The sequence below is a fragment of the Zonotrichia leucophrys genome, chromosome 1A (assembly GCF_028769735.1).
Source record: "Zonotrichia leucophrys gambelii isolate GWCS_2022_RI chromosome 1A, RI_Zleu_2.0, whole genome shotgun sequence".
Classification (NCBI taxonomy): Eukaryota; Metazoa; Chordata; class Aves; order Passeriformes; family Passerellidae; genus Zonotrichia; species Zonotrichia leucophrys.
The window spans coordinates 64817740-64831178 of NC_088170.1; the positions used below are offsets into that span (position 1 = coordinate 64817740).

At 40.1% G+C, this 13439-nt stretch overlaps 1 protein-coding gene across 1 annotated transcript in view; it reads left to right on the forward strand.

Moving 5' to 3' along the window:
* Positions 1-566: 566 nt before the first annotated feature.
* Positions 567-13439, forward strand: part of DMTF1 (cyclin D binding myb like transcription factor 1) — a 28855-nt gene continuing 15982 nt past the window's right edge. Inside the window, exons 1-6 of the mRNA XM_064702980.1 lie at positions 567-732; positions 7368-7484; positions 7981-8100; positions 9036-9130; positions 9879-9993; positions 12083-12159. Coding sequence (XP_064559050.1) covers positions 7376-7484; positions 7981-8100; positions 9036-9130; positions 9879-9993; positions 12083-12159 — 516 coding nt within the window. The 5' untranslated portion in view covers positions 567-732; positions 7368-7375. The remainder of the gene's footprint in view (positions 733-7367; positions 7485-7980; positions 8101-9035; positions 9131-9878; positions 9994-12082; positions 12160-13439) is intronic.

A 13439-nucleotide genomic window follows, 5' to 3' on the forward strand; every position in this document is an offset into this window, starting at 1 on the left:
ATTAAGAGGAAGAGGCTGACACTGACCAGACAGAATCCTGTTTGAATGGAAATTATGCATCATGTATGAGGTGTATGAATATGCAACAGGTTATTGTTTTTAAGGGTTAATCCTCTCTTAATGGGTGTCCTTTTTAGGGCTTATGCTGCTCAGAAAAAGGTACCGGAATGTCCGTAACTCTTTGTTTCTATCGTCTCATATTGTCCTAATTCAAATTGTCCAAAGTTCTTATTACTCTAATGATATTACTATTTTTATAACCGTTTTATTACTATTAAACTTTTAAAATTTTAAAAACAAGCGATTGGCGTTTTTCACAGTCACCGTCGCTGGAGTTAAGGTCTGGATGTGGCACTGGGTGGCACGGTCTGGTTGCCAGGGCGGCATTGGGCTGTAGGTCGGGTCCGATGCTCGCAGAGGCCATTCCCAACCCCATCCATCCCGTGTGGATGCTCAGGGCTCCATCCCCGGGCCCTCAGCGAGGCGGGGAAGGCTCCGTGCGCTTTGTGGCGCCACTGGCGCTGCGGGCCGGCTCCGTGCGCTTTGTGGCGCCGGGCGGGCGGGCGGAAGCGCCGGGCGGGCGGACGCGGGCCCTTCCGGCGGGCTCGCAGCGCCTCTCCCCGCCGCCGCCTCCGCCTCCCCCGCTCGTCGCCCGCCGCCGCCCGGCGCCTCCATCCTGGTACTTGGGAGTCTCCATCCTGGTTTCTCAAGTGCCCGGACCCAAAACAGGAAGTAAGTGCGCGGGGCCCTGCGGGATCGCAGGGCCGGGAGCTCCGGGCAGCGGCGGCGGCCGCGGGCGGAGGGGAGGGGACGGGGCGGGGAGCGGTCGTGTGCGGCCCCGCGGCTCGGCGCGCTCGGCCCGGGCTGCCGTGCGGGCGGGCAGGGCCGGGCGGGCAGCGGAGCCCGCGGCGGGGCCGTCCAGCGCCGCCGCCCGCCGAGGGCACGGGAAAATGGCGGCGGCCGCTCGGGGCCAAATGGCGGCGCTGGCGGCCGCGGGGCAGCGGGGGCTGAGGCGGGCCCAGAGCCGCCGCCCCGGGGGCAGTGCCGGGGCAGGGGCAGGGCCGCTGCCTCCCGCCGGTGCTCCTCTGGGAGAGCCCGGGGCCGGCGCTGGGCCGTGGCTCCCGCCTGCCCGGGGAGCTGCTGCTGCTCCGCGCAGCGAAATTGGGAAGCGGACGGACGGACCGGCCCTGGAAATGACCAAACCCGGTTCCCTTGGGAGGGCAGGGCAAGGGGCGGCCACCAGCGCGTTTGTTTTGTTTATTGTGTTTTATTATTTTTTAATTGTTGTTGCTTTTTGTGGTTTTAACTCCCTCCCCCATACCTGGATGTCTCTAATAAGAGGCCAACCTGCACGATCGCATTTGAATTTCTCCATTTCCTCCCGCTGGGTCTCCGCTTGGGGTACCCTGAGCTTGTGGGTTTTATCTGTTTTGTTTCATAAGCTCTTTTTTTTTGGGTTTTTTTTTTTTCTCCATTGAGAGTTGTGATTTGAGGTTGCTTAGGGCAAGTGGAGTCTGAAGTGTTCGACTCTGCCAAGATCAGGGGTTTCATCTTAGGGCGGTACCAGGATTTTGTGCACTAGAGCCATGCTCTGTTCTACCAAAATAAAGGATTCCGATTGGAAAAGCCTATTTCCCCACACACACACACACTTTCTTTTCTGTTTTTTCTTCTTTTTTTCTTTTTTTTCAGGTCTCTTTATTATTGATTTTGCCCTTGGGCATGGTGAAGTGTTTTACATTTGCAGCAGCTACTCCTTCAGCTGGCTGTAGTATTTGTATGTATCCATTCACAAAGAGTTGCACTGTTCAGCCCCACCTGGCCATTGTTAGTTGAAGTAATCTAGAAAATGCTTTTTGTTTGCCAGCACTGCTCTGGCTACAGATGTAGGTTGGCCTCTTGACAGCATAGTTAGAATTCCTTTGCAAAACCAGGAGATGCGGTTTTTGCATTGAGATGGACACATCTCGTTCTGGTTTTCATTTACATCATTTCACGTGATTATAATAATAAACAACTTTGTGATGTTTTATGACTTACTGAAAAGATTGAGTATTAATTATAACTCCATAAGGAGAATGCCCAGAAATACTGATTTTTGTCTTAACCACACAAAATTATAAAAAGCGGCCATATAAGAGACAAAGATTTCTCTGCTGTGTTTTGCATGTTCTCCTTTTTTTGAGCATCATTTCTGTGCTTATCTGTCCATCAGAAAGCAAGAAAGACTTCTCTTTGCTTATCAGTCTTATAGTTAGGGTAATTTTACTTATTTTTCTTGCATGCTGAAATTCTACCCATTTTTTATGAAGGTGAAGAAGTTAATGAAATGCTTAGCATGGAACTGGATTTACATAAAGGGAAAAGAATTTTAGTACATAGGAAGATTTCTGTCCATAGCTATAACCTTGTGCCCAAGAGCCAATTCCTGAAAAAGAAAACTTGAAACTTTCTGTGTTATTTCTTTTGAAACAGCTAGGACATAGGTTTTATTTTGTTTTGTGTTGTTTTTTTTCCCCTGTGTGACATTTAAAACATGCTCAGTGCTTTTTATTAAACTTTCAATGGACAGGCTAAAACTAATGGAGTTCTGCCAGATTTGGATCAATGCAAATGAGAACACTTTGTCCCATTGTGTCTCCCATATATTCTGTTTCAGTGATGGCCTACTTCTCTAAACACCACTGATGAGTGGGATGCAACTGTATCTACAGGACTGTAATCTCATGCTGATACAGATTAATAAATCCTTGTATGCCCCAGACTTGGGTCCCTGGGTCCTTGTGATTGATTTCTGCCCAGTTTGGTTCCTTTTTGTATCCATTGTTGGCAGGTGTTTGAGAAAATTTTCTTCCTGGTGGAATTTTGAATTTGGTCTGGAGTAAAGTTGGGGGTTTTTGTTGTATATTAGCAAACAGCACTGGCACTAGTTTAATAGTGAAAGCTCCTGATAATTTACTGGAAGTACTGACTTGGTCTGGAATACACTAAACATTCAGGCATCCTAAAATATGAAGTCCTGTAATGACTTTGTTTCCTTTGTGTCACTCTTGAACAAATCCCAATGTGTTCCATGGGATTGTTCCAGTTAAATGCCACAGTAACTGGAAGCCTCTCTTAATAATCTTCAATTTTTGCTTTTTACAGGACTTAGTGAAACATACTTATTGCCCTCTTCAGAGAACACAGCCTTTAATTCAATTTACTATAGAAATTTTAAGATTTACAACAGTCCACTACAGACGAGACATACCATTCAGCTAATAACTAGGGGCAATGACAGAATTCTGTCTGCAAGAGTAAAACTACTATTTCTTAGAAGTGCTTAATTTTTACAGCCCACAGAATAATTGAGTCCATCTGTCTGATGAGGGTTATATAGAATTAAAGGAATTTTGTATTAGGATATTACTACTTTTTTTTTTTTTCAGTTTGATGTAAAATCAGCTTTGTAGGAGTTTTTTTCTGCCATAATTCTGCTGCATGCTTCCCAGATAAATAAGAACAGCTCTATTATGTGGCTTTAGTGGAAAACTTGTATTGGAAATCTGTATTAAATGAGTTGTAGACAAAATAGTTTCCCACTTCTTTGGCTGCATGTTGAAACCTGTTTGAAATTGTAATACTACTCTGAAAAGTGTTGAATTTGGTCAATACACAGAATTCCAATAAGACAAAAAAAGCTTATTGAAGTGACATTGATTTCAAAAGTGCTATTTCATTATGGATTATGGCACCCACACTTTTGGTGCATGTCTGTCCAACACTGTTCTCTTCCCTAAAAGCTAACACCCTCCTTCAGTAAATGAAATATTAGTGATGGATTGGCACCTCTGTAAAGAATGTGTGTGAATCAAGGATTAAAGAAAAACCTTGGGTTGTTAATTTAAAATTCAAGGAAGCCTTTTGTTTAAAATAAAACTTGTTTGCATTCTCAAAAGCACACCTAGCCAACTTGTGAAAAGAAGGTGATATTTTGGAGGTGATGAGACTACTCAGCTCCTAATTCTCACTAATTAATAAACCATGGCTGTCATTTACTTTGCATTTGGCTTTTGCAGGAGCAGATGTGTGGGTGTGCAGGTGTGAGCAGAATTCATGTGGCACATCCCAAAGCCTCTGCTGTGGTCTGGCATTGCTCACCACAGCTCCAGCTTCTGTGCTGGGATGGACTGAGGGTGTCCTACAGCCAGGATCAGGAGAAGGCCCTGGGCTTTGGCACTGAGCTCCCTGTGGATGTGTTATTTCTGATGCTTGCCCAGAGTACCTGGTAGCTACAGCATTGTTTAAGTGCAAAACAATGAGGTTTGTAACATCTGGGGGTTGTTACCCATTCAGTCAAAAGAACCACCACAGTTATTCCTGATTTTGGTCACTCATTCATGTATTAATGGGTTGGTGCCCCTGTCCTGGGGTAAATGTAGCCTGGAAGAACTTGGTTGGTTGGTTTGTTGGTTGTTTTTTCTTTCAGTTTTCTTGTATTTGTATGACCTAATGAATAAAAAATAGCGTCCAAAATATATATTTGACTTTGGCTTCATTCCTCATGTTCTTTCTACTCAGTGTTCAATTGTGGTCCAAGGTCATATGCATTAAAGTTGATGGGAATCAAGAACATGGCTCTTTTTAAGTTTTTATCAAGGCTTGGTCAAGGTTATTACCTTTACTCAGAAAACTTAGGATGCACTAAATCATGAGTATCTTACACAGAGCATCATTATTTTTTTTTGAGGGCCTGCACTTACAGGTGGCATAAACCATTTTTGGGAAATCGAGGAGTTATGAACCCATCCTCCATCCAGGAATCCCCAATTCTTGGGAAGTCACAGGTCCTTGAACAAAGAGCAGTGCCCAGTGTTGCTGTCACAAATTGCTCTGCAGTTTGGGGAGCTGGAGCTGAGAGCTGCAGATGTGATTTGATCAGAGGAGTCAGTGATGCTCTCAGATGTGCTGCCCCAGCCACTGTCTGCTAAATCCTGTTACAGCTCTGCATGGAAGTGCCAGGGTAGCAGCTCCTGATCCTGAGTGTAGCTTCCTCCCCCTCCCTGGAATGCCATATTTGGATGGATGGATCCCTTTTATGCTGTGTCCTGTCCCCTCCTAACTTGCAAACCAGCAAGGCAGGCAATGTAAAGGGATTAATTACCCTGTGTTTTTTATTTGGTATCCAAATCCTCTAAATATACAGATTGATTTTCATCAAGTCCTGAGTAACTGCTGAAAGAATGACACAGCTTTGCTGTGCCTGTACTCAATTTTCATCGGTCTTCAAATAAAAAAGAAGGAATGGTCTGCTCTGTCTTCTGCTGTGGATGGTGCTATAATTTCCACTGCTTGTAATGAGTTATAAATCTCATTTCCACATTCTGCAATTCTGTTCTGCAACAGCTGTAGGTGAAGTAATAGAGTGTTGTAATGTGTCTTATAAATCTCATGTCTTTCAGGCCTCTAAAATGGTGAAAATTGATGCTTTCAAGTGATTGTAGAAAAATAAATGTTGTGACAGGTAGTTGACATAAATTAAGGAAGAATCCTCCACCTCATTTCCAGTAACTTCAGGGATTTTTACTACACCAGTCCCTCTAGTAAAACTTAGAAAATACATATGAACATGAAAAAGGGAATCTGTTTGTTTTGGCCCAGTTTGTTCACTCTCCAAAAGCTAAGTTAATAACTTAAAACTGGGTTGAAAAAGTTACAGTCTGCTAATTTAGCTGTAACACTTTGGATGTCTTCCTTCATGTTTTAGCATTAAGGATGCTTGATTGGGCTCCTAAAATCAGTATTACAACCAGCAAACAGCAGTTTCTAGGGAAGGATAGAGCACATAGAGCACAGGCTGTAAAACTCAGCAGCAGATGAATCCCAAGGAAGTTACTCCCTCCTACACTTGCATGTGGCAAGGAACTGTTGATGGTAGATGTGAAAGTAAGTTTGAGAACCCTCTGATTTAAAATGTCAGTGGTATTTGAAATTTTTTACATGTTCAGAAGGGTAATATCACTTCATTTGAGGAATCAGTCACTGTGTGTGCTTAACCATGTGCCAAATCTTCAACGAGCTCCAGAGGTGAGAATTTTTTTAGAAGAACTGGCAGTAGTTTTTTCTTTCTAGGATAACACTTCTCTTGGGGATCTTCAATATTGAAGAACATGTTTTCTGATTAAAAATTAAATAATCTCCTGCTGATGCAGTAATGTTAACATTAACCTGAGAATTTGAAATCCAGGTTGTAAATTCCACTTACATGTGGATATATAGCTATCCCTGCATAGTACATGGAAAATGTGTAATGTATTTGTGATTTCTTTTCTCTAAAGCTGTAGCCAGATATTTTTAACAATATTTTGGCTTCAAAATAAAAGTTCAAAGTAATTTTTTGTGTTTGTTGACATATGAGTAAACACAGAAAAAGCACTGAGCAGTTAAAGGAGAAATAGATTATATTTTCTTTTTACAAATCTCTGCCAAAGTCAACAAAAGCAGGCTTTAAACTGATGACATCTTTGTAAAGCTTCTGGATATTTTAGATGTGATTTCATTTAGCTTCTGCAGCAGCAAAAGTTGCATCTCTGTATTTGGATAAAACTTTTATTGTTGAGTTTTTGTTTTATTTCAGAATTACTGCTGGTGGTTTACATAGAATTTCTTAGAAACTTTGTGTTTCATTGCAGTACTTTTATAGTGGAAATGAAATTATCAGAGACACTTTATATTGCCCTAATTCTGTGACTTCAATGTATATGGCTTATCCTGGATTACTTATTCTCTGAGTTGCTTTTTGTACTGGTGATTTCTTGCAAACAATTTTTCTGCAGCTCTTGTTGTTTAAATGCTGAATAAAAAAATGCAGGTTTCACATTTAGTTATATGCATGGAAGGAGAATAAAACTTTGCAAGTTGGCAGTCTGTAAATAGGGCAGCTGTGACTAATAGGACACTAGAAAAATATTTGTCAGTCCTGACTAGCTTTCAGCTCTATAATAGCAGAATTATTAAATTAACAGTGGAACAAATACTGGACAAAAATCTTCAGATGTGAAGTATTTAGAAATGCTGAAAAAGTAATAGCCTAGATTTGTATTTGAAAAAAAAAAAGAAATCAGTAGACTGCAAATCCTCCCTATAAGGAGTTTAGGTACTATTTTTAACTGGGAAAGTTACTTTAAAGCTATCTGGTTTTACCCTGCAGTATTTATGTGCAGGAAAGTAAAGGTGGGTGAATGTCTGAAATTGTGGCTTTGTCATGTGAAAGATCAGGCTCATTCCCTGTGGGATTTTGTGCTGTCTGTGGGGCACCGAAGCAGCACTGTGGTCCAGGTGGAGTCCAGCTGCAGAAGGGTAAAATCTGTGTGTTGCTCTTTCAGGTTTGAGTATGAGCACAGTTGAAGAAGAGTCTGACACAGTGACAGTAGAAACCGTGAACTCTGTGACTTTGACTCAGGATACTGAAGGGAACCTAATTCTTCATTGCCCTCAAAATGGTATAGAATTGTTTTACATAGTATTTTTTTTCTTCTTTGTTTTGATTGATCCAACCACCATACACCCCTGCCCACAAATTCTGTGAGCTACTCAGGTGCAGCTTACTGTACAAGAGTTGTTCTGCTTTAGTTTAAAGAATGCTAAAGTGTTGAATTAGGTGTAAATCCCAAAACTGTCTGTGTGTGCCCAACAAAGGTACAGCTGCTGATTTATTTCAGTTGAAACAGATTCTTAGAACCAAGCACATACCCAAATTTTTGTGGACTGATTAATGTTTGGCAGACTGTGAATGGAATTTTCAAAGAAAATGCATGTTGAAGAAAGCATGGGGACTGCTGTTGCCCATAACTTAGACCAGGTTCCTGAGCAGCAGCAAAGCACTGAACCAGCTTGTCACATTTGCTTCTACTGTTTGCTTTGGCCAGCTTTTTAGGAGAACTCTGTCCAAGGCTCCTTAGCTTACAGGAAGTAACCTGGGTGTGTTTTTGTTGTTAGAAGCTGATGAAGTAGACTCTGAAGACAGCTCTGAACCTCCACACAAGAGGCTTTGCTTATCAGAGGATGATCAAAGCCTTGATGATTCTACTCCATGCATTTCTGTTGTTGCAGTTCCAAGTAAGTTCTTTTATGTACTCCTGTACCAAATATATCTGTTGGTAAAGATTAAAAGTGGACTCTTGAATCACAGTTGAGTATTTTGCATGGGGTGTTTTTCTTCCAAATTTTATTCATATATTTGAGTATTGTATTTTTTTCAGCCTTGGATAGTTTTGCAGCAGTTAGTTCTGGCAAAATAAGCCTGTGTTAAAGTAGTTTAGAGACCGGTAGGTGCACTGAATAAAATGAAGGATAAGTAAATTAGCAACTGGATGCTCTCCTACAAAGAAATTTGGGGTTTTTTTTAATGATCAGACGGTACAGTTAGTATTTCAGTGTTTTGTAATATTGAGGTGTGTGTAAAAGAGATTGATGTAAAGAATATAGGATGAATTAGTCTTCTGGAAGTTGATTGAATATTAGAAAGTTTAATATAATGCCCCAAAAGGAGGCAAATCCAGATCTAGTTAAAATACCAATTTACAGTACCTGAAGTGCCTGTTAATTTGGTGGAAGTAGGTGGAAATTCCTTAGAAGTAAAGGCATTCTCATGTTGAATTTGGAGGAGGACTGGGGAAAATGTGTGCAGCCAAAGATTTGTCCCTTAATTGGAAAATACTGGTGGAGGTAGGGCTGGAAAAGAAATATTAATACAGTTTGAAATTTTTGCATCAAACACATTTTGTTTCTGTTTCACATTAGGTCATAGTTGTAGTCAAGCATAAAACTGAAGGTTTCTAAATCCATATTTAAATTTTACGAAGAGAAGCAGTTGATAATCATTTTAGGTGATAATCAGTTGAGAATCATTTAGAATTTACTGTGTCAACAAAGAAATACCAAATAAGACTCTTCAAAATTTTCACTTCAAAGATAGCAATTTATAATATTTGTAGGATGTGTAAAAAAAAGCTTCAAGAGTTAAGTATCCAACTAACTTACCCATTCTGAAGTTTCAGAAAATGACCAGAGCTTTGAGGTGACCATGACTGCTACCGCTGAGGTAGCTGAAGATGAGATTAATGAAGGAACTGTTACTCAGATTCAGGTACAGTAAAATTTCAATTTACCTACTTGATGTATGCTTTTATTTAAATTGATATGAAAAGGGAAACAAGTATCAGAAATGCTTACTAAATGAATAAGACTCTTTGAAATGAATGTATGTGAGCATGGATCTTGTTTGTAAAAATGCTGGTCTGTAAAAGGACAACTGAATAATTTTATGTATGGGAGAGGTTATTTGCAGTCTGAAGTTACTGCCCAAAGGGCAGTACTGCAAAGAGTAATAGAGGTGGCACTCCACTGGTAGTTATGTGCTCTGTTGTGATCTGCATAGAAGACAAGTTTATCTGTTATTTCTGTCATTCTTTGATTATAAATTAAACTTTATAACATGCTCAAATAGTCTTTGTCTTGTCACCAGTCCTAACAGTTAGATGCAGTTTTCTTTGTGGGTGTAGCATGTTTAAAAGTCCTAGATTGAAGATCTGGATATAGGCCTATTTCCACCACAGAAGAGACTCTTCTTACTTACTGTACATGAAACAAGATGAAGAATGTTACCTAATTAATTCTCACAACATCACAACATATTAAATGCTAAATCTTACTCAGATGTTTTAAGAAAGGTGGTAGTTCCAGTGCCATATCTAAGACATGACACTTTTGAACAGTCAGCAAGGTGATGAGGTGTGCTGATTTCATTTTCCTTCAAACTATGTCTCCATGTGAATTGCAAAGTGATATAAACAACTCAATATCTGACTGTATCATTTCACATTGGTCTTTTCAAGATTCTTCAGAATGAGCAGTTGGATGAAATCTCCCCAATGGGCAATGAAGAAGTATCAGCTGTTAGTCAAGCCTGGTTCACAACCAAAGAGGATAAGGATTCTCTAACCAATAAAGGTAGGGTATTTCAAATGCAGTTCTCCCGTGCTGTAGGAAGGTAAATTATTCCAAATGTCTCAGAATATTTTGCAAGTTGCATAAAGTAGTCTCTGGTCTGGCTTTTTGGAGAAGGGCTGTGGTGCTGTGTGTCAGCCCAGATTGGGCAGAGAGTTGTGTTTGCCTTGTCAGGGGTGGGGTGCTGCAGCACAACTGGGGGACACCAAGAAAATAAACAATCCATACTCAATTCTGCTTCAGAAGAAGACGGCTCCTGCAGACCAGGACCTCATGACATAGTCTCTGCTACTCCTAAAACTTCCACCCCACTGGGCATTCCTCCCCTTCCAAATATATCTGTGCAATCCTGTAGCAGTTGCTGAACTCAAGAGATTTTGTCTTTTTCTTTCCTGCCCACAGGGGAAGTGGCTTTCTAAACCTAGAGAAAAAACTTAGTGTCTAATGAAGACGTCTCTCTGGTTTCCTCAGCCCCTCTGCTGTTTTTCTTACTTTGACTTCTACTTTTTCTAGAGGAAAATATTTTTTTCAATCAATTCAAAGCAACCCCCTCTTTTTGTTAGAAACCTTGTCAGCCAGTCAAAGGAGGGCACTCAATCTGGTGACTCCAGTTAAGAGATTCATAACTTGAGGAAGGTATTTCTAGTAAAATATGCCAAGAAAAATATTTGAGAATCTCTACTGGCTGAACTTTTCTTGTAAGCTCTGTGGTTTGTCACAGAGATAGCAGTGGGGGAATGCCAGTGTGTGTCATCTTTTACAGTAGCTCAGAGTTTAGCATGTGTTGCCTGAGCTCATCACTTTATAGCAGTTTCCACCTAATAATGCTTTTTCCCGGACCTGTGGGCAGTTATGATAATCTTGACTTTGAATATGCAAACATGTGAAATGCAGAATATCTGTCCTTTCCTGAAATAGTTTGGTATTAAAAGTAAGGAGTAGCAGTGTCCCATTAAGTCAGTTCAGAGGCTTGGACCTGTGTGAATCACAGTTACTGGAATACATTATTTTTCTGTCTCTGTAACTGTGGAAGAAGGGACTGAAGCTATGGGACACAGGGAAAGAGTACTCTCTCACCAGTTCCAATGGAATTAGTAATAATGCCTGTACTTTTCATTATAATTGGATTTGAGTAGACACTCTCTTTGGTGTGCTCTGTCTCTCAGCTCTGGTAATTAGCAGGCTGAGAAGGAAGTACCCTGATTTTTCTGAGCAGAGGTGGGCAGATAGCCAGCACACACCAATATGTAAACTGGGTCACACCAGCAGAAGCTCAATTAAAAGCATTGTATGACCATAAGGGGAAAAAAGGATAATCTAAAGTAGGAATATTTTAATGTTTTATTGATAGACTTCAGGTTTGAATTTTTCTCTCTGAATAAAGTTGGTTGGATTTGCTTTTAAAACTTAGCTGGCATTGTAGTTACTAAAGGCACAGACAGAGAAAGAAACATTGTTTCTATTGGCTTACCACTTTTATTTGGGGAACTAAAAGACCCACCACAAGGTTTTATGTTGGCTGTGACCCCTGAGCATTACTCCCAATGCAAAAAGAAGGAAAGAGATGGGGACCAGCTTGTCAAAAAGAGCCTTAATGGAGCCCTTACCTCTATGAAAAGCACTCACAGTAGGTGGCAGTGCTCTCATGTTCAGCAGTGTTAAGGCATGCAAGAGAATCCCACATTGCTGCCAATTCCTCAGGTAATCTTCTCAGTTGTATTTTAAGTTCCAGCTTCTGGACTCATTGTGAGTGCGTGGAAATTTCAGCTGTCAGTTTAAAGGCAGAAATTTTCTAGTTGCAGCTGAAGAGAAAGGCTGAAAATGTGACTTGACAGCTTATAGAGGAGTTCAGTTCTGTTTTTAAAAATGGGATGTTTTTGAAGAAGGGTCTGACTCACATTATTTAAATATTACTTGAATGTTACTGTCAGTTATGAAATAACATCTGTTTAAAATTAATGCTAGTTATATTTTAATACCTAAAATTATTCTTTTCCTTGTTAATTGCAGCATGGGTTGTGTTTTCAGATACTTCTGTTCTTGCTGTTTTTTGGCCTTTACTTCAGTAATTAGTTGTCATTTCTATTTTCAGGCCATAAGTGGAAGCAAGGGATGTGGTCAAAGGAAGAAATTGACATTTTGATGAGTAACATTGAACGTTACTTAAAGGTATGTTTAGAGTATGTTCCGTGCACATTAATGTGGTGATGCAGTTCCTGCTAGAAACCAACTTTCTTTAATACTTCCCAGAATACTCAGTAACTGATTTGGATTGGTTTATTGTAGGAATGGTCATCACTCATTTGAAATACATAAGAAAAATTTATTCATAGACAGGATTTAAGTGATTTAATGTATGTGACATTGCTTTTCATTTTTGTACTGGACATAGCCTGTTTTGAGCATCCTGACATGACATTTTACATGGTTAAATCTCTTTCTCTGACTATACATTGAGGACTCATAAAAATGAAAAAAATTGCATTAGCAGTTTCCTTACTGAGCACTGAATACAACTTCCAGACATCCTTGGTGCCAAGTCTGTGATTGTGTACTATACTAGCAGGATGCCTGTGTCTGCTTTCTTCCCCTTAAATTACTGGGGTCAGAGTTCAGTGAAAATGGGCATGTGGTGAACACACTGATGGTGATAATTGCCCATAAATCATATTTGTGGTAGGCTTGCAGCTGAGAATATTTGAGCTGAGCCCTTGCAGCTGAGAATATATAGCCTGGATATTATAATTTCACCATCCTTCACTTGTGGTTAAAAAAAAAGCCCTGAATTTAGTGTTCATTGGGATAAAAATCCACAGTATTAGTTGAAGAGAGTGTGTCTGCCCACACACCTATTAGAGTTTCTGCCACAAAATCATTCATGGGTAATACTATGTTTTAAATCCAGTGAAGCTTTTTTAAGCTAGCTAAATAACTTTTCTGAGTTACTGATAAATCATTTGATTCATTCTTTTCCCATGTATCTGCTTTCTTGCACTGCTTTGAGTGATTGAAATATAGTGATTCTTAGTTTAAGCTGAAGTTAAGCTTTACTGTTATACTGCTTTGCAGTGTTTTTGTATTGAATTTATTTGAGTTTCCATCAGAACAAGAGGAGTAGTTTAATTGAAAGAAATCACTTTTGCATAAAATTATGTAATAAATCAATATAGCACTGTTTGACAACCTTCCCTTGGATGGCCCCAGACTCATTCCACCACAGTACATATTCCTCATGTTCTATATGATGGTTCAATTTGTGATCTTAAAATACACATTGGACAATTATTTTTTTTTATTATATGTGGATAGGTGTTAGAATTTCTGTGTCTGCCTGGACTCCAAAGTGAAAAAACCAAAACCACAAAACCTAGTGTTCAAGGGTTTGTATTTGAGGGGGAGCTAATCCATAAATACTCAGTTTTACTTTTGGACTGTAGTATTTGTGATAC